The sequence below is a fragment of the Carassius auratus genome, chromosome 22 (assembly GCF_003368295.1).
Source record: "Carassius auratus strain Wakin chromosome 22, ASM336829v1, whole genome shotgun sequence".
Classification (NCBI taxonomy): domain Eukaryota; kingdom Metazoa; phylum Chordata; class Actinopteri; order Cypriniformes; family Cyprinidae; genus Carassius; species Carassius auratus.
In genome coordinates, this window is record NC_039264.1 from 27,851,468 (window position 1) to 27,874,274 (window position 22,807).

Genomic DNA, 22,807 nt, shown 5'->3' on the forward strand with positions numbered 1-22,807 from the left:
GGTGATTGGTTTTTGTATGGTTTGAATGATATTTCAGTGATTCTACTAAAGGATGACTTGACAGCGTTTCAGTCTGTCAGAGTTTTGCACAAAGCAAACAGACCTTTCTCTGTAATAGCTTATGTAAACTAAAGGAGATGTTTGGAAATAGACTCATTGCATTGTGGGAGGCAGAACCTCAGCATGTCTTTTAAAGCTGTTGCTTCATTTTATGTATACATTTTCTGAAGACTGTCAGTCGGTATACATCTATATCTAATACAAATTATACGGTATACATCTAATACAAATAATACATCATATTTAGAAATAAATAAGGCTAACATTTAACAAGTAAGATTAAGATTAATGTTTAAGGTAAATGTTTTACATTTTACTTCCAATTTATCATTTTCATGCTAAATTTTCATTAATACAAGGTTATACTGTGGGTAAAGTTTAGATAAACCTTTAGTATAAACTTAAAATAAAATAAGAATTGTTCTAGTCAACAGTTAGTATACATCATATTGGTATTTGTAATACTATTTTTGCCAATATTAATTGCAAAAATGTATCTTATTCAGATTGCATTATTGAGAATATATATATATATATGTATATATATATATATGTGTATATATATATGTATATATATATGTATATATGTATATATGTATATATATGTATATATGTATATATATGTATATATATATATGTATGTATATATATGTATATATATGTATATATATGTATATATATGTATGTATATATATATATATATATATATATATATATATATATATATATATATATATATATATATTGCAAGAAAATTAAGCCTATTTTAGGACCTTTTTATATAATATTGCATTGCATTTGTGATATTTTTGACAATTTAATAAATTTTATCAATTTTTGGGGATTTTAAAAACTAATCAGTTCTATTTAGCAAGAATATAAGGCCTATTCTAGGACCATTTTAAATTTTTATACATGTGATATTTTGTGACGATATAGCTTGACTAATTTTTTTTTTATTATTATTATTTTTTTTTTACATTTAAAAATAAATAGGTTTTATTTTGTAAGACCGTTTTAGAACTGTTACGATATCTTTTGTTTGTACATTCATATTTTCATGACAATTTAGCACATTTTATCCCCATTTAAATTTTTTTTTTCTTAAAGTTAGACTACTTTATAGTTCAGCTTAAGCCGAGTTCAGATTGCACGATTTTCAAAGTAGTCGGGTCACTGTTCTTTTCACACTGCATGACTATCTTGGCCAGCATTCAGTCACTGCTGTGTTCACACTTCACGATGGATCGGCGACAGAAGGTTTCACACTGCATGACTTTACAATAGGAGGAATCACCGACAACTCTGTCTGGCACGCAAACTATGTTTCACAACTAAACACAAGTGAGATGTGACAAGGAAACAACGTGATATCACACGTGCAAGACCGGAGTTTTCACGTGAGACTGGGATAGCTCAGATGAAACGTCAAACAGACACGGGTGCTCCTGCTAAATTTATACTCATTTATTTTCCATTTCATGGGTCCAAATAGACGGAGAAGAAAGCCTTTTTCTGAAATGAAGCCATACTTGCTGATATTGTGGTTTTAACTCCTCCCCGAACTCCCCGCTGCTCTGTATCTTGCTCTCTCATTGGCTGTCGGTCATTGCCGATGTCATTTTCAGTCAGACAGCATGATTTTGAATCGGCAACAGGTCCAGATATTTAGCATGCCAAATATCTCACGGGCATCGGCGACTCGTCGGCGATTCTCTCAGATCGCGTCTTTGCTCATTCACACTGCGTGATTGTCACCCGCGTGAACGAGCTCAGATTTGCCTGTGATTTAGGGCATTTTGTCGGCGATTTCTCAAAACCTGTCGGCGAGCCAAAAACTGGGCTAAAATCGTGCAGTCTGAACGCGGCTTTACTGAAAAATCAATATATATATATATATATATATATAAAAAAATAATACAGATTTTCTTTTCTTTTTTCTTTATTAGTTGTCAACTGAAATTAGTACACTTCATAGTAGTATTTGTTATAAGATTTGTGGTCGCGTTAAATTTATGCATTTATTTTTTTACGAAATGTACCTTGTCCAGACAGGGTAAATTTGATTACTTCATTACAGTACTGAGAATTAAACTATTGTTTGTTTTTTTTCTTTTTGTTTGTTTTTTTTAAATATTGTTGACGTAATCTTCGTAAGACTCCAATTAAAGAGTAAAATCAGCAGTGGTAGACTTCATTACATCATAAACTTGAATTTGAATTTGTGGAAACCAAGGCAAGTGAAGTTAAGCTGCATCTCCGAAGGCTTCTCCGAGTGGCCGTGATCTTCCTGACATCTGGCGTAAGAACCATCATGCTCTCATTTCCAAGCGCTAGTTACTATTGCTAGCGGCGTATTAAATTCTCCATTGGGAATGTGAGGCTAAAAATAAGGAAGCATCTCATCATGTAAACAGTAGGATATCGTAGCCTCCATAGTCGTTCCTGACATCTTGTTTATTGTGATCGTCACACAGCTAATGCGTTTTCTTGTGGAATAAGTCCGAAGCGCGAAGGTTTGAGTGTGAAACCGGATCCTGGAGTGGCAGTTGAAGGCTGAGGATTCCTCCCTCGAGCTTCATTTCCAGGCCTGTTATGGAAGTCACATTTCCAGCGGCATTGTCCGCGTGTGTTTGTGTTCACCGAAGAGGCTATTGGCACATCCATTCAAGCGTGTGATCGCTAACCGTCCCGCTCGCCTTACGTCATGGATAGCAGGGCTCATGTTACAGCTTAAGTGTCCCTCTTTTATCCGGCCGATGTGTGCCGATGGGGAAGAGAAATGGTTTTAATCTGCAGCGCACCTTCGGCGGGCCCCTCGTCTCTCTGGTGTGGCCCTGGGCTCTTGTGTAAACTCACTAACGGCCCTGCTCTGGTGTCTCACAAGCTGCTGGCCCAGATCTTTTGAGAGCTTTTGGAAAGATGACCTTTTGGATTTTACCCAAAGAAGCTTCGCAGAATGAATCAGATGTGTGGTTAGAAACCGTCCTGGATGCCGATTGGCCAGTGTTGTTTTAGGACAGTTTTGAATTGTGTTTTCTGTTTAAATTTATCAATTTAGTTGTTTTTGTCATTTTTATATTTTTAATGTCTGTAGTTTTTATATATTTTGAGTTTTAGTGCTAGTTATTTTAGTACATATCAAATTAAGCTAAATGAAAACAAGAAATGCTTGCTTGACAACTAGATGAAAATATTAATTATTTTATTTCAAGAAACATTCTAGAATCTGTATCTTCTATCAGAACAGTGTTGATGTTATTGTTATACATGTTTATTATTGCTTTTCTAATTCATTTGTTTTTGTTTGGATTATATATTTTAACTTTTTTTGTCTTTTAACTAAAATACCTTTTTAATTCCACTCATTCTTTCCTAAGTTTTTTATTCTATCATTGATATTAAGTTCAGTCTTCTAGTGTTTTCTCGTTAGGGTTTTCTTTTGTTTCGTTATTTTTACTTGGGTTTAGTTACTTTTTCATGTATGTTTTTTATGTTAAAAAAATTCTGTTTGTTGCTAATTATGAGTTATACTATATTTGAGAAAGTAAAGAAAATATACTTATTTTCTAAACGTTTACACAGTGTTGACTGTAAAAAGATTTAAGTATTTATCTTGTAATGTATTTATTTAGCTCGGTTCATTTGTTTTTAGTTTTTTTCTTTATTTTAAGAACAAAATAAATGCATTAAATGTTTCAATTAAACAATGCATTCAGCAAAATCTAAATAAAAATAAATAAATGCATAGAAATAATAATGATTAAAGTAGTTTAGTGGAACGGATTTTAAATTATAACTAAATATAGTATATATGTAAAACTAAAATAATTTGTCGTCATTTGTATGTTAGTATTATTTTGTATTCTAGTGTAGATTCAGGATTTTTTTTTAGTTTTTTACAAATTTTTATTTTATTTTATTTTAAGAAAATTTTAGCACACGGACTAGTGGACATTTTTTATGACAGTCTATGTCCTTAATATTTATTTAATGCAGTCACAATTTTCTAAGAATAATAAGGCGTTTGTTTCTGCTGTTTTGTGAATCTATTCCACCTCAGCAGCACACAGCCTCTCAGACTTTATTTAAAAATGTGCCGTGGTCTATTTTCCGCAGTTGGTAGCGTCGGTTGACCCTCTCGGCTGTGGTCAGGTGCTGTTTCGTTGTTTTGCACGACAGTCGGTGTGCGTTTGAATGCAGAGCTGTTACTTTGACACTCGTCTGCGCTCTGGTTGATGGTTTGCATGATAAGCGCATCGTCGAGTTTCAGACACGCTGCCAGTTGTTTATCTCTAGATCTTTCTAGATCTTCATGCACTAGTTCTTGCTTGTTTTCCTCGACTCTGCAGCTCTTGGTGTAATATTGAACTTGTTGATCAGTACATACCGCAGATCTGATATTTCCCGTACAGTTTCGGTACTCTCTGTCTTTTTCAGCACTTATGAGGAGTTCATCTTTATTTCGTCAGCATCAATCGACCAGCTTTTTTTCAGCAGCTCAAAAGCCCCCCGTGTTCATTCCCAGAGCGCGGTGTAAACAGGCAGCAACCTAAAACCTGACGTCACCGTAGAGACACCCTATAAATCAGGCTCCTAAATGATGGCTGGGTGTCTGCTTTCAGTCGAGCCGATGCAGGACGCGCCCCGAACGGTGTACGGGGGAAGAGCAGGTTTGATGGAGAGGGAAAGAGGAAGTTTGTGGAGCGTGTGAACAGACGGGCGCGTGAGGTCTCATACGATCACACAAACAAGTGCTGTATCTGTTTACAGCCGACCTTGGGAATGTTGACCAACACAATAAAATGTAACCTTGTCCTCATTCAGATCTGAGTGCTGCGCAACAATGGAGATTAATAGAGCATAATGGGAATTAATTCATAAACGGGGGATATAATTCATTAATTTTTTTTTTTACAATATGGCTATCATTTTGTTAATTTTTATCAGTTTTTTTATCAGTCATATTTTGTTGTCTAAATATTCAAATTTATTTCAATGAACCACAGTTTTGCGCGCCTTTTTTTGTAAAACTTTTGTAGAAATTCTGTAAACGCCATGATTTAGATGTTTTAGTGTTTTTGAGAAAAATATTCCTTTTGTTCCCATAAAAAAAAGGTAAACAATAATTTAAATGTATAAAAAGACTATGAAAAGTTTACATGCATTTGATGTTTTTTTTTCTCCAATAAAAAGTTATTTCAATAAAAATTATTTAATTACTTTAGTATGTTGTAGTAATGAAAAGTTGGTTTAAATATTAAAGTTATTTTTTATGTGAAATTTTGCATGCAACCCTGTTAATGCGTTTTTTTTTTCTCAAAAGAATTACAAAGAAAATTCTTACAATTTTGACACCTTAGTAAAATATTTATAGCATGACAAGATAAATTTTTTTCATTTTCACACAAATTACAGCTGTAGTATTTATGCTTAACAATTTAATTATTTTACCAAAGTAATTAGATCAGATAGTGATTAAAAAATATTTTTTGAAAATAAAACTCACTAACTGTTTTATTTTAAACACTATTTATTTTTTTTTATTTTTCTATTATTGTATTTATTATTTCACAGCAAAAAATAATTAAGTCATTAGATGGCATTTTCATGTTTTTTTTTCTTCATGTATTTTATTTTTTTAATTAAATTCTGTTAAAGGTTCATTGCTCGAAAATAACATCAGATGAATAATATGAATATTTGTAATGACCTTTTTTCTAATTAAAACTAGTAGGCCTACACAATAATAGGATGTAGACCTAGATCTTTTATGTAAAAAATAAATAAAAAAATCAATGGTAATAATATTTGTATCCCAGATTGGGAAACAGGCTCGCAAAAAACTGTAAATCTCATACAAATCTCAGAAAATAAAACCACCTCCTCTTGTTGACTATTTCTTAAAATAGAAAACACATTTTGAAGAGTTTCAGGCTTTAATTACCCTATTTGTGTAATATTTCATCGGATTTGTGTGTGAATATTCTCTGGCAGTCCTGGATTTTGGCACCAGATTGTTCTAAAGATATTATTTGGGATTTCTGGTTATATTTTGACTCTCCCCTCCAGACTTTTCCTCCGAGGTAAACAGGCTGAAGTGCGTTTGTGTCTGGCAGACATTTGCTGCATGCTGCGTGTTGCTATGGAGAGATGTTGCAGTTTTATGATGTTTGCTCAATTATCTTTAGTGAGCTGATGTAACAGATTATCGTGTGTGTGTGTGTGTGTGTGTGTGTGTGTGTGTGTGTGTGTGTGTGTGTGCAGGTCATGAGGGTGAAGGGTCTTCAGCTCGTCTCAATAGTGCTGCTTTTCTGACCTTTAGGAGATCAATGGTCTCTGTGTCAGTCAGGTTTCTCTGTAGTCTGCGTCAGCCGGTTATTTTAGGGAAATCAAGTTTGCACAGTTGCTTAAGTGATGATCTCACAGAACCTGAAGGACATATCTAGGTGGTCATATACCTCGGAATCAAAAGAAAAGAATAAGGAAGTAGATTTGAAAGAATTAAAGGACTGGTTTTAGGATTTTTGAGTTCTGTAAGAGTTCTGTTAGATACTGTAATGCAAAACAAATGGTATAATCTTTTTTTTTTTTTTTTTTTTTTTTTACGTAATTGTATTATTAGTTGTACTGCCTTCAATATATAGTCATTTCAACTTTAAACAAATTTTAAAATATTATTATTTAAAAACTTCTTTTAGAGCTGTGTGTACTATTCTCATTACTGAAACAAACCGTATATTATTCATATATCTTTTATATAATGGTGCTTATAATGGTGCTATTAGTTAGTTAGTACTGCCTTTAATATATGTTAAAGAGCCACACAGATGGGAAATCAAAAATGACCTGTATTACAGTGTATGATGTAGCTGTCCATCAGTGTAAACAATGTTCAAATAATTAAACCAAAAAGTACACGATTTATAAAGTTATTGGCTTCTAAAGTAAGGAGTCGACTCTGAATCGCTGAAACGAGTCGTTATAGATTTCAAATCTTTTGCCCATCTCTATGTACGTCACTAGGAACACTTTGCATAATAATCTCCGCCTACCGTCTTGGGAGAAACTAAACTCTGAGCTGCCCCACCCCCACACAGACGCTCTGGTTGGTGTGATAGCATCATGTCGAGGAGACAGTGTGTTTTTAATTGTAAAGGCAAGTTTGTTTTATTTTCACTGCCAAAGAATGAAGATCAGAAGAACCAATGGCTAAAATTCATTTTCACCACAATACCAGAGCAGTACAACAAATCCTTGTTGTGTTCACAACATTTCACTGATGACTGCTTTTCTAATCTCGGTGAGTACAAGGCGGGATTTCCAAAGCGTTTGGTCATAAAAGAGAGTTCATTACCAACTTTATTTAGACCAACGAGCATCTCCGAATCACAACGCGAAGTATGATTATGAAGTTATGTGTTTGTTTTCTCCCGAGCGTCTTATCAGTGTGTGTGCTGTCTGCGCTGATCTTCATGTACAAACACGTCATTAAAATGAAGTGTAACAAGTAGGGCTGCACGATATTGGGAAAAAATGACATTGCGATATTTTTTTTTTCTGCGATATATATTGCAATATTTTTTCTTACAAACAAATGGGGTGAGCATTTCATTTTAAATGATTTAAACATCAACACCATCGTGTCAATTGATTAATATGCGCGAGGGAGAGAGAGCAAGACAGAGCTCGTGTTGTTTGAAAACGGCTCGCTTTCTCTCGGTCTCTCTCTCTCTCAATTCAATTCAAATTGCTTTATTGGCATGACATACAAAGGTACATATTGCCGAAGTGAAGTGAAAACAGCCAAGTATGGTGACCCATACTCTGAATTTGTGCTCTGCATTTAACCCATCTGAAGTGCACACACACAGAGCAGTGAACACACACACACACTGTGAGCACACACCCGGAGCAGTGGGCAGCTATTTATGCTGCGGGGCCCGGGGAGCAGTTGGGGGTTCGATGCCTTGCTCAAGGGCACCTAAGTCGTGGTATTGAAGGTGGAGAGAGAGCTGTTCATGCACTACTCCCACTTTCAATTCCTGCCTAGAACTCACAACCCTTCGATTGGGAGTCCAACCCTCTAACCATTAGGCCACGACTTCCCCATAAGTCTCGGGGAAGCATTGTACATATCAGAATAGAAACAAACAAAACAAAAATACATATATATATTCATAAGAGAAAAAAAAGGAAAAGAATTACATGCAAAATAAATCCATAAACATTTCTATAAACATTGATGGTACTTCTAATGTACTCTCTTTCTGTCTCCCCCTCTCTCTCTGCCCTGTTAAACTTGCTTGTGGTTTTCAGTCCTGTCAATGATAAACTTTCACTCTATGATGGTTTAGCTGTGCAATTAATCCGCGAATCACATTCGTCAAGGGCTGGGGAGCAGCTGGCCCGTACAGTTAATGAATAACGGATCAACTACGACAGCCTACATCGCACATCCTGCGATGTGACTATCGTGGATTCGTACATCGCGATATCGATGCTTAAACGACACATCGTGCAGCCCTAGTAACAAGTGCTGCTAACAGATATTCTGTGATAAAGTAATCCATATGAAAACAACGCGATGTCCGTTTTTCACGTCTCCCTTCATTATATCTAATGTGACCACGCCCCCGCGCTGAACGCGCTATTCAGAGTCAAACTGACGCGCGCGGCTTGAATACATCCACACAGAAGAAAAAGCAGCGAGACTGTTCAAGTTTTTTATTTGACTGTTTGCTTCGCGGTGAGAGGAATAAGACATAATTCACCCCAAACAGATGCTAACGCATAGTTTACCATGAAGTTGTGTGCGGAACAACCAATCAAAACTGACTATGTTAGTTGACCAATCAGAACACAGTATGCTACCGAAAGGTGGGGTTTAAGGAAACTGAATCTTTTGAACAGCTTCCCGCGAACTGTTTGGGGATCTCTGAGAATTGAGGTAATTTAAAAATGATCTTTTGACAAAATGACAATGTTTTTTAACCTTGGATGGATTTAAACCTGTTGTACAGGATTTATAAACAGTGATAGGAAGCTTAAAATTTTCATCTTACTGGCTCTTTAATTTTAACCTGAAGGGTTGATTTATGATTTTTTTTTGGAATATAATATAGCCAGTACATTTTTAAAATTAAAAAAAAAATGTATTTACTTTTTATATATTTTTAGTATTATGTTTTTTTTTTCGTTATGCAAAGTGTAATTTTGTGTGTGTGTGTGTGTGTAAAATGTGTGAAATGACCTGGATGTTTTATTGTGAAATATACCCGAAAAAAGTTTGAGTTTTGTGTACTATTTTTATTCTCATTACTGTAATGAAAAACAAATATATTAAGTAAAAAAAAAAACAAAAAAAAATTAGATAGTGATATTGTTAGTTGTACTGCCTTAAATAGATAGACACTTTTTACAAACATAATTATTTTTTTCTTCGACGTGAAGTTTATGTAAAATGGGTTCGCTTTTTGTTTGTTAGTGTAACATGATCTGAAACGTTCTTTCTGAGAATCACCCCAAAAGTTTCTTTCTGCAAAATAGATTTATTTGTTTTGCGTTTTTTTTTTTATATTTTGTTTTATCTTTTGTTTTGTTGTGTTTTTTGTTGTGGTTTTCTGTTTTGTTTTGTTGCGTTTAGTTTAGTTTTGTTGTTGTTTTGTTTGAGTGTAGTATGACCTTGAAATGGTCTTTGTAAAATTCACCAAAAAAGTAATACTTCACGTGAAGGAAGCACCTGAATCTCAATGAGCTTGAGTTTTGTTCTGTGAATCTCTCAACAGCAACTCTTTGGTTTTACTTGGGTTTTATCCACACACACCGTGATAAGACGAGGTAAAACTGCCATTCCAGCCTGCGGTGTGAAAACCATTAACCCTGATAACTGCTGTCTGCACAAACGAGGAAGAAAAACCCGAGTCTGTTGAGATCAGCCGAGCCTCAAAGACTTTGACACCTGCTCACACCACAAATCACATGCTCCCTTTGTCTCCTGCAGAAACACAGTCGACAGAAAAGCTCTTTGTTTTCCTGCGATGTCCTTTGAGTGGAGATCTCGCCTCTGAGAACTCGTCCTAATCTCTAAATTGCACGTTCCAGCGTTGTTTTGAATGATCTCGTCTGGAAATGTCTTCGAATGGGTGTTTCTGTACACTTCAGCGTTCCGCATGAATAGGCCGCGGTGAATAATATTTCGTAATGATTTCCAGCGCCAAACCAGAGGAAACCCCCCACCCCTTGAAAAAGGCCTGAGAGATTTCTTTTGATGGTGAATCAATGGAGCAGCTCTGAAAGGATTTCTTGATGTTATCCATTAGCAGATGCTCTCTTGTCGCGAAGCGCTTTGCTAATGAATTCTCTCGGCCTCGTCTCAGCGTGTGCGGGTTTGGATTATGAATGAACTCCGAAAAGCTGCTGCGCGGAGACACGCTTTATGCATTATTCAGTGTTGATAATCTTTCATGCTCCTGTTAGGACGGCCTTCACGTGCGCTTTTACGCGCTCTGTGTTTACACTAGGGCTGTCACCGTCGTCAAATTGTGGCGGGAGGTCAGCTGTCGTGCAAATAATTGCGGCTTTTGCATTTTCTTTTTTTTTTATATCAAGTGCAGCTGAATACACATTTGTTTTATCACCAAGTCTTTTTTTTCCATAATGTCATGCAGAAATTTTAGAAAAAATATTAAGACGCAGTTAACAAATATTGATTGATAAGTTAGATTAGGTATATTATTAAAAAAAATTATAATAATTTTAGAATTTTAAAATGGCGTTTTTATTATAATTGTTTTATTATAAATGTTTAAATTGTATTTTTTTTTGTGAATGCATCATTTTTATTTTTATAAACAACAAACATTGCTTTTATAATGAAGATTATATCAAGTTGTTAATAAATATTTATCATTTTTATTTTTCAATTTCAGTGAATATTAATAGAATAAAAGACATAGGCAGCTGTGCTAGACATTTTGGATATTTCAAACTTCTCTCGCTCTTTTCTTTCTTTTTTTAGAGGTCCTTTTGAAATCATAGTTTTTGTCTGAAATAGATTTTAATGTGACTTTTAGGGCCCTATGTAATCAGTATATATCTTTTCAAAAATGTATTACTTTCCATTTAAATTTCTTTTAAATTACATTTTAATATAAACATTTAATTCAATTTTAATCATCACAAAGCTTTTCTATTTAATTGAAATCATGAAATGTATTGAATTGAACAACATTTAATTCCGTTTTAAAGGTTTAATGCAATTTTAACGATCAAAACACACGTCTGATCAGCTGAATTCATAAGTAGGAATATATAAAAATATTCACAATATAAGGGCCCTATAACATTATTTTTTTTACTCAAAGTCTTTTGTCTTTTTTTAGGTTTTGCTGAATTATGGTTTAATACTGATCTACTGTGAAACATGAACAATTTAACTAAAGGGATAATTCACCCCAAAATGGATATTTAATCATAATTTTTTTAAACATTTCACTCCAAACCTGTTTCTCTGTTGAAGACAAAAGAAGATATTTTGAAGAATGTTGGTGACCAAATAGTAGATGGTTACCAATGGCTTCCATAGTGTTTTTTTTTCATACACATTCTTCTAAATGTCTCTAACAGAAGAAAGAAGCTCATAGAGGTTTGGAATGGAGTGATGACTGACCTAGTTTTCATTTTTGGTTGATTCCTCCAAATGTATTCCAGTGTAAAAGTAACCGTTCCTTTCCTAATAGCTTTCCTCTCTGTCTGTCATTGCAGTTTGCCCCAGCACGGATATCCGCAACAATGCGACCCACCTGCGCGTTCTGGAGAACTGCACGGTGATCGAGGGCCACCTGAAGATCCTGCTCATGTTCAAGCCCAGACTGGAGGACTTCCGGGGCTTGAGCTTCCCGAAGCTGGTGGTGATCACCGACTACCTGCTCCTCTTCCGTGTCTATGGCGTGGAGAGTCTGGGTCAGCTCTTCCCGAACCTCACCGTCATCCGCGGCAACAACCTCTTCTTCAACTACGCCCTGGTCATGTTCGAAATGATCCAGCTGAAGGAGATCGGCCTCCACAGCCTGACCAACATCACGCGAGGAGCCGTACGCATCGAGAAGAACCCCAACCTCTGCTATTTGTCCACTCTGGACTGGTCCAAGATCTCCGACTCTGTGGAGGACAACTACATCGTGTTTAACAAAGATGAGCGGGAGTGCGGAGACATCTGCCCGGGAACCATCAGGGGCACCATCACCTGCAAACAGACCACCATCAACGGGAACTTCGGCGAGCGCTGCTGGAACCAGAACCATTGCCAAAGAAGTAAGTTGTGCTTGTTCTTCTTTCAGCGCTGCTTTATAGAAGTTACTAGAGTAATGGTCGTCCTCAGTTTTTATTTATTTACTACATCTTTTCAACTTTCTTGGGAGACGGTAGTAGGCCTATGTTTTTGATTAAAAGGAACCAAAAGTCTGTGCTGAATGCTGTTGAACACAAAAGAAGATCCTCACAGTTGATGGTAGCCATTGACTTCTATAGTATGGAAGAAAATACAATGAAAGTCAATGGCTACCGTCAACTGTTGATACCAACATTCTTCAAAATATCTTATTTTGTGTTTAGCTGAAATGCTGTTGAACACAAAAGAAGATCCTCACAGTTGACGGTAGCCATTGACTTCTATAGTATGGAAGAAAATGCAATGGAAGTCAATGGCTACCGTCAACAGTTTGATAGCGTCATTCTTCAAAATATCTTCTGTTGTGTTCAGCAGAAAATAAGAAACGCATACAGGTTTGAAACCGCTTGAGGGTGAGTAAACGATGATAGAATTTATTTTCGGGTGAACTGTCACTTTAAATCGTCCGTATCTATTTGGCTACAATGCCTTTTTTGGTAGAAATGAAGGTTCCATAGATTAAAAATCACCCATTTTTTCCGATTTAGAGCAGATATATATATTGAACATTGTCTGAGAAATACGCAGGAGAAGGTTTCTGTAGTAAACATGGGTCTGATTGATTTGCAAGTCAAAGCTGCTGGTGTTTGGCTGGAGGAAGCCTCTCTGGTACATTACAGGACAGTCTGCCAATACAAATCTCATCTGGCGGTTCAACGTGTACAGCGCCTGCTCGCTATTCACCTCACACCCCGTTCAACCTGATTCAGCTCAAGTGCCTTGTTTACTTCCACCTTTTTTGGAGGGGGATGATATGGACGGGCTCGGTGCGTCTGTTCAGCCTAAAATGCATCCAGGAATCAGTCGATAATAAGTTAAAAGATGTAATTTCATGCAGCTAAAATCTAAACCTAGTGTATTTGCTGGTTTCCTTTTAGGAATATTTCACCCCGAAATTAATATCTGTTGAAAAGTTACTCACCAAAGATGTAGGTGAACTTGTTTCTTTGTTAGGTGTGGAGAAATTTATCATCGCATGACTTGCTCACCACCAATGGATCATTTGCAGTGAATGGGTGCCGTCAGAATGAGAGTCCAAACAGCTGATAAAAACACACAGCTTTTCACTTCACAAGACTTTAACTGATGGACTGGAATGGTGTGGATTATTGTGATGTTTTTATCATCTGTTTGGACTCTCATTTTGACGGCACCCATTCACTTCAATGGTGAGCATGTGCTAATAATGCTAAATTTCTCCAAATCTTCTCCCATGATGAAACTCATCTAGCTGCATCTCAGATATCATTTTTGGGTGATCTATAGCTTTAAGACTGATGTTCAGATTACCCAGTGAGCGTTTGGTTTTGCGAGTATGTAGTTTGTACAAACCTTACGAGTGAAATCACAACTACATTCGTACGGATGAGGTCAGCCTCTGTAATAAGACCAGCAGCGTCCGGCCCAAATAAAGTTCCACGTTGGTAAGCATGCACCCATGACTCAACCCTCTTTCTTGTCATGTGAGAGGTGAAAGTGTAGTCGGCTGTAATGTCAAAGCGAGACCCCATTTCTGGAGCGTGATGCAATGCTGCTGTATTTGGACAGGCGCTGGGTGAGCGGGTGTATAACCCTACAGCAAGATTCCAGATCCCGAGAGAAACAGGCGCTCTCCGCCCGTGCCAAATCAGCACAACCTGTGCGTGTTTGTTTGTTTGTGTAGCCTGGCGTTGATGTTTTCTCGCTCCTCCGCAGCTAATAATAAGGGGAAATGGTTTGTGTTTGTGTTTCCTTTGCATTTAATTCCAGAAGGACGTTTCCTACATAACTGTTATCAGGAGATGCAATCATGCCACACACTAAAACAGGGTTACATTTATTTTAATAACGTAAATCATTTATTTATTCATTTCTTTATTTTAATTATTTTTAGCAGTATGTTTTTTCCTTCATAATATTCATAATTATATTATGCACGTCATTCTACCTTTTATTTATTTCCTTATTTTATTTATTTAAAAAAAAATGATTAATTGGTTGATTAATTATCACATGGACTAACAATATTGTGGACTATTAAATTTTTTTTTTAGTAACAGTAGTAAACTATATAAAAAAATATTTATGCCTGTAATTTTTTCTAATTCTAGGAATGTATTTGTGTATTTTATGTTTATAGATTGTTATATACTTTTTTTTGTTTATTAATCAGTTTATTTATTCATTGTTATTGTTATTATTAATAATATAAAGTTTTTATTGGTTATTTATTACAAAGATTAATAATATAGTGGACTATATTTAAATGTTTTAGTAGTGTATTATTTTAACATTTATTTATGCGTTGCAATAAAATTGATAAAATTATTTTTTATATTGATCATTATTTTTTATATTTTTATTAATGCAATTATACCTTTTTATATTTTACTTTTTCATCTATTATTTTGCTGATGTTATTCAGTCAGCACAGTATATTAAGTAATAGCTAAATAAAAGAAAATAGCGAAGTAATTCCATATTGTAATTTAATAATTTTTGCAAACTCTTATCCAGGTCTTGTCCCACTTTTCACAATTTAATCAATTCCTTATAAATATAACCAAGGAAATACAATTGCAAATTCTGTTTTGCATTGCCTCATAAATGCATAAAATATTTTGTGTTGACAATCAGTAAAAATGAATCCGTAAAAATGTCCAGCAAATGAATTCTCGTGGCAAAAGCGCGAGCCCTTGATTCATTCATGAATGCAGTGAGTGTTTTGAGTGTAAGCAGGCGTTCAGTGGCAGGAAGTGTTTTAAGATCGAGCCGGTGGATGTAGACGTGAGCTTGAGTGCAAAGATAAAATCTGTGCAGGTGCTTCTGTAAGCGCCGCTTTCCATTCTTAGCTTGATGAAGAAAAAACAGCTCCACATGCTTCAAGTAGAAAGCAAATGTTTAGTGTTTGCTTCATTTGTTACCCAGGGAACGTTTATTTTTCTTTCAACAAAAGAAATCTGTCATTCATTTTAATACTTTCAGAGAAATAGCTTGGTTCTTGTGTAGCAACGCATTAAAATCCGTCCTCCTTGTTCTCCATAAAAGCGTCACGAACGCAAAGCGTGAGGCGAAGGCTCTCTTCTACAGAAGACAGTACAAACAGATGAGCTGTTCAGATAAGTCCTATCTGCTCCTCTGGCACAGCGTGTTCTGTTATTGTGAGCGCTGTTCTGTTGCGCCCACAGCGGCTCTTGCGCAACCGGGACGTTTTCAGGTCAAAGTTCAGCAGCCGCGGATTTGCGCTTTTTTGTTGTCATAGCCATTTTGTTCTTCTGTGCTCAGAGCTTTGTGGACGTGATGTCAGTGTTCATCTGGATCAGTCGCTTTGAATGAACTTGACAAGAATCACTTTTTCTTTTCCGTTTACTAGTTTTCCGTCTAAACTTACTAATCTAAAACTACTCCTCTAAACTGCTGAATTGTTCTTTAACGGCTTGTTAAACGTAATATTCGAACAATAATGAACAGAAGCTAATAATATCATAAATCTCAGTTTGCTTTGAATTGTGGAAACTTTTATTATTTTTATTATTATTAGTAGTAGTATTTTATTTTTATTATTAGTTATTATTTTATAATTGTTACAGTTCATATGATATATTATTACATAAATAATAATTTAAAATAAATTGTCATTATTTATCAACATTATGAAGAATGATCATAATATAATAAATACTGCTATTAAAAATAAATGCAACATTATATAATGAATAAAGTAAATAATAATACAAACTCATTATTTTCTTGTTTTACTAGAAATATATTTTGTAATACAATAATACTTTATTTTAAAATAATAACTGGGATCATTATTGTTATTAATATTATTACTGTAATAGTAATAATAATAATAACGCATTAGCAGTGATATTAAAATTGCATATGTTAAATAAGAATTGTAAACTTAATTGAAAATTATAAAGTATAATAATAAAAATAATGCTTATTATTATTATTATTAAATATATAAAGAATTATATAAATCATTATTTTTTTAGTAATGTAGTAGTGTCAATATATTTTATATATTAAAATTTTTACTTAAAATGTAAGCTTTGTTATATAATATTTTAAATAATAATAGTAAACAAATAATAATTTCTTGTTATATTTTTTATATTACATAATACTATAAATGATGATGGGGATGATTATTAGTTTTATCAACATGTTATTAGTTACATGTATTTGTATTGTATCAAAGATGTAGAACAATCACTGGTATGTTCCTGAGTTTTAGCTGTGTTTTGGTTTCCTAGAAAAGGAGGCGGAAAAAAACTAGCCATAAAAACAGAAGGAAAAATGTGGCGCTCAACAAGTGCTGACGTCCAGTCATAAATCTCCGACACATTCACCTCGGCGAAGATAACAGGGTTGAGTGAGTTCAAGGAAGCTGCTCTTCTTCTGTTTTCATGGTCCAGGTAAAAGATTCTGGAAGGCGCTTGATATCGAATCTCCTGATCTTCAGTCTGACCTTGACCGAGAAACCCTTAACAGTTGCTTGTACACTTACTTTGTTTCTCCAGGCGTTTCAAGCCAGATAGGCGACCCTGAAATCAGATTGAATTCAGTTTAAAATGATTTTCAAGGACACTTTGCAGGTCAAACTCCTTTGAATTCCTAACTATGGTGCATAAATCCGTGAAGTGTCGGGTGATCCCTGCGGACAGGTGGACGCTATAGCTCCCGTCTGCTGTTAGGCCAAACGCTTTTCCAAGTATCAGCACCTCGGAAGTGCCGGAGGGTAAGTGTGCATTTCCTAACCGTCTAAGTGTGGGTCATTTACTTCCCACCTCGGAGTAAAGAGGCCCTCAGCGAGACAGATAAGGAGCCGTGAGGATTCTCTGCTCTCTTCCCCACTGTATCCGACACTCGTTTCACACTGGAATAGATGGGGATCGTCTGCACAGCTTGAGCAAGCCGCAGCTTTATTGTTTGTAAGCTTTATTGTGGGGCTTCTCCGAATTGTGAAGAAAAAATCTCCAGGCTCCTCTTCTGACAGAATAGAAGTCGCTTGAAGCACTTGATTTGATTTTCTTTAGCAGGAGAACTCATTGGTTGCTGTCAGTCAGAGAGCATTATAGCAAGGCTCAGATGAAAGCTTGTTTTTTCAGTTTAAATGCTGCGAAACCAAGCTTAAAGTATAGCTTTCTTATTGTCAAATTAGCTTAAATGTTTTACAAACGAAGGGCAGAGGCAGAGAATTTGCCATTTGAGTTTTTACCATTTAACCGATCTCGAATTCTCCATCTCTTTGTTTTCAAATGAAATGTAATTTTGAAGTTTTGAAAGAATGCTGAGAGAGTCGCAAGTATAGTGTTTTTGTTAGGGTCATCAAATGAACATAAATAAGCCTAGAAAGACATAATCAGTGGCATTTTTATGATTACTCAATTCTGATTGTTTGTATTCCAATTCAGTGTAACATTTCTTTTCGAATTTTGAAACAATGTATTGCAATGTTATATTACTCAAAATTAGAAATTTTACGAAAGTATTGAACATTGAAATATGACTTTTTCTGTCCAGTGGTTTGTTCCAATGAGTTTAACTCGGTAAAAGTTCTTAACCAGATCTGGAAGTACTGCGTTTTTTTGTTTGTTTAGTTTTTTTTCAACATTCCAAAAGCGTTCTAATTGTTTTTTTCCAAATAAATGTAATTTTTTTTTAAATTGGCGATCTATTATTCATTCATTCATTTAATGTTAACTCTACTTTTTTAATTATACCCCAGTCTTAAGTTTTGTTCACACCAAGAAAGAGAAGTAAAACAATAACTATATTTACATGATTACGACACACATAATGATTATTGTGCATTTTAGTTTTCTGCTGCTTTAAATTTGTGAGCTGCTTTTTCATTGTTGAAGCATTTGGTTGTTTGTAATATGTCGTTTTACCCAAATGAGTCAAAAGGATGCGAAAGTTATATAGTACATTTTTTTTTGTTATGTCCAGTGAGTTAAGTCGTAAATCGTTGCTTTTGGTGTGCACACACCATGATGATAATTATGATAATTTAATCAGTTATTGTTAAATGTTTATACTTTGGTCTTGATGCAAATTCACACTATGACAACTGTATTCACACCAATGTGTGATCACGAATAATGTAATATTTATTATGCATTTTTGTTATCTTAAAAACTTATTTTATCAGCTTTCCTTATATCTGAAATGACTTTACTTTCAGGTGACATCATCAGGGCCTAATTTCTTTGCTCCGCCCCCCCGTATATCATTTGTAATGAGTAACATCAAGTCCCCGTTTTGTCATTGCTGCATTTTTGTTGAGTATTTTTTAGCTTATATTGAAATACACTGACAATTTCTATTTCCATTTCTCATTTTTTGCCTATTGAATTGTTTAGCGTTAAATTATACATATAAAAACATGTTTATCTACTCAAAATGAATAACTTTAGTGTAAGTGGCAATAACCCACACTGAAATCACATTCTTTGGATTTTGTGATCCAGCAGTGAATTTCCTCCCACTTTTTACCTTTAATCTTACAGTTATGAAGGCTAAATCTGTGGTTTTTGCACAAAGCCCCCTTGATCGAGGAGCCAAGGAGGCGAAGCATGATCCCCTCGCTCGGAGATCGGCTTGCACGTGAACACGGGGGTTTTAGTTACCCGTGTGTTTGAACTTTGACACAGATACTTTCTCATCGTATAGGCTCCTGAAGTCGTCCAACCCATCAGCAGCACTGAAACCCTGGCTTGTGCAACACCCGAGTGTTTGTGACCGTTTGTGTATGTAAAGGGGAAGTCAATGTGTGAACTGTTTTGGTTTTGCAGTTTGTGTATGCGTGTGCCTATAGGTAAAGAGTGTATGTTGTGTCAGGACAGGAAGTATGAGGCCCTCTGGCAGCTGCCAGCCAGTGATCCTCACAGACAGTGAAGCAACAAACTGCTGCACGAGGCATAAATGCATTCTGCTCTGCATGCACAGGTCCAAAGTGAACTAGCTGCAATCATCAAATGCGAGAAAAAGAGCGTTACATTTTATTTAAATGTTTAAATGTGTATAATAATAGTTATACACAATATAAATATATATATATATATATATATATATATATATATATATATATATATATATATATATATATATATATATATATATATATATATATATATATATATATGTGTGTGTGTGTGTGTGTGTGTGTGTGTGTTAGATTGAGCATACATATATTTAGTATATTCCTCATTAAAATCATTGACACCAACCTGTTATTTACTTATTTAAAACTTTTGTAAACTCAAGCATCAGATGTGATTTACAAAAAAGATATATTCAATAATGATATAAATAATAAAGCAATATTGAATGTGTGTGTATTTTTATGTAGAATGTGTTTCCTAAAAAGTTACATTTATTAAATAATTAATATTGAGAAAGATTTATGAAAATATAAAACTAAAGAAAAAAATAAAATAAAATAAATTAGAATCATAACATGATGAGTTTTAAATTAGAAAGACATTTCTAAAAACTATCGTAAGGGAAGGTGCAACTGGCATAAATTCTAACTTTAAAATGATTGCAATTTGAAAGAGCCAACAAAATTATTTTAATATGTATGATGACAACATTACATATTATATAAATATATATATTTTTCTAATGCCCGGTTCAGACTTTAACAATTTTAGCCAGATTTTGGCATGATTTGCTTGACCTAGGGTGTTGTGGGGATTCGTGAAAAACAATGGCGTCGGGACGCAAGATTTCATTGTTTCAGCTCATGTAGTGTCTAATAGTGGATGAGAACTGATTCCGCATCTGAAATGCTTCACGACATCATGGCAGAACGACTAGCATGTTAAATTTTTTCCGTCGTCCACAACAAGTTCTGTCACATTGGAGATGATTGTGCGCCTAGGTATGATAGCGGAAGAGCTTCAGTAATGTTTACACACTTCTTTTTTCTGGAAGTCACTAGTTCCGCCTTCTCGATGACATCACGCGCTTCATTAAAGACGGCACGCGATGAATGGTCAGGAAGCAACAGTGTAGTCTGACTCTTGCCCGTGACACCACAAGAGTCAAAATCGTGTAATCTGACACGGCGACTATCGTGACCGACAAAAATATTGTGTAGTCTGGACCCAGCATTAAAGTCTACAATCATTGCATTACAACAATAATGTAAATAAAATAAATAGAAACATTTATGCATTGAATGTTTATGTGTATATTTTTTTAATGTATTACTATTTTGATTAGAGACAAACTTGTGGTTTGTGTTTGGAGTATGTTGACTTCACACTGCATTATTTTAACCCTGATTTTCACTCGCCGACAGGTTTTGCAAAATCGAAATTGCTCGTTCACGATCTATCAGCAACTGAAAACTACCCAAAATAGACGTGCAGTGTGAAAACAATGATGATCCGATGATTTTGAATATCATGCAGTGTGAACTCGGCATTATGAAGTGCAGACTGTGTTGGATTAGCTGTTTCTGAAGAATCACATCAGCAGCTGCACTTCTTCCTCCGTGGTTGTGCAGTCGACTGCGATTACGCCAACTTCCATTCATTAGCTGAACAGGAAGCCCTGAGGGAGATGGAGGAGCTCGTGTCCTCTCCGTTATCAATGGCAGCGTTTCAACGCCCTACATTTGCATCGCGCCACTGACACGCTGTTCTCACAGGCAGCCCGTCCTCTCTCGTCTAGCACTCGCTCATTCCCGCTGCTTCATGCTCTTCTGAGAAAGAAAAGGAAGAGCTGCAGGAACAGTTTCAGAAACTAGATCCTTCTGACACGCATGTATACATGGGAAATATCCGAGGGAACGTGTTTGCATGTGGCTAATGACAGTTAAATGCAAACAAATCTCAGCTCATTATTGGCTTGGGTGGTATGATAAAATCTTATACAGTTTTGATAGATTTTTTTATTTCATGTGCATTTTGATAATACAGTTGGGGTGGAAATATTTTATTAATTTACTTTATTCTCACGAAGGCTGCATTTGTTTAATCACAAATACTGTTAAAAACAGTAATATTGTGAGTTTATTTTAAATTAAAATCTTTTGTAGCATTATAATTGTTTTATTTTACCGTATTACATTTAATTATTACTGATATATGACTACACATTATAAATGTCACTTTAATGCATCCTGGATGAATAGAAGAACTGTTTTGCATATTATCCAAGTTTTAATGCAACATTGATTTATTATTGTACAATGCATTTCTTTCATGAAATGTATTTATTTATTTTTGTGGGTACAAAAAGTTGTTTAATATCTAAGAACCTGATTTTTTACAATAAATATAACTCTTGGCCCCTTGACTGCAGTATAGGTCAAAAATATTTTAAATTCAAATTATTAAAACTTTATAAAATATGAAAAATATATGTAAAATGATATACTATTTATATTCTAGCTAATAATTTGTCAGTAATATTTAATAATACTAATCATTGAATTTTTTTGTTATTTGGTTTTAGCATATTAACTAAATAGATTTAGATAATACTGTTTTAATGCAATATTATTGCCATTTTATTTTTTATTTTTTGTATTTTATTTATTTATTTATTATGTATAATATACAATATATATTTGAGCAAATGTTTCTATTTTTGTCAATTATAATAGTAAGGGATATCATGTAATATCATGATGTTGTATTAGTATTAGTGGAGGAAACGCGGTAGCTCCTGTTTTGAGGGTTTCCAGGCAGCAGTGAAGCGGCTGTGATGAAGAGCGAGTGTTTAAAGGCATGTGTGTTCATGTAAAGAGAAACCGTACCAAATCTACAGTGACAGGGAATCCGGCATCTTTGTGAAGTGTACAGAAGATTCTTGGAATTGTTTCCTGTCTTTGTGAGGCGTCTCACACTTCCACAGCTTTCAGAGTCTCAGGGGAGCCGTGGAAGTGACATGGATGGACAGGATTGGAGAGGGTTTTTAGGTACAGTACATAATTAGCTGGTTTACCAGAATCTGTGCCAAAATGAGACTGCTGTCACCCACAAATGTTATTATATTTTGGCAAATTTTACTATTTTGAGCGACCAAATCAAAATAATGTACATTTTACCATTTAAATTCTTTTCCAAAGAATTCCTCACAATTTTGTTCATTGTGGATTTAAATCTGGATTTCAGCACTTTCCAGAAATTTTTGCCCTTTCTGGGCGATTTCTTGTCCAAAACTTCCTATATTTGGCATTTGTAATTTTTTTTTTCATAAAAGTTTCTTATTTGCTGATATATGAGCAATGTTTTCATAGTATTTTTATTAATTGTTAACATTTTTATACAAATCAAATTAATGGCA

General features: G+C 34.8%; 1 protein-coding gene across 1 annotated transcript in view; it reads left to right on the forward strand.

The window, feature by feature from the left end:
- LOC113040224 (insulin receptor-like) overlaps positions 1 to 22,807 on the forward strand; it is a 68,587-nt gene that overhangs the window by 14,131 nt on the left and 31,649 nt on the right. Inside the window, exon 2 of the mRNA XM_026198547.1 lies at positions 11,827 to 12,375. Coding sequence (XP_026054332.1) covers positions 11,827 to 12,375 — 549 coding nt within the window. The remainder of the gene's footprint in view (positions 1 to 11,826; positions 12,376 to 22,807) is intronic.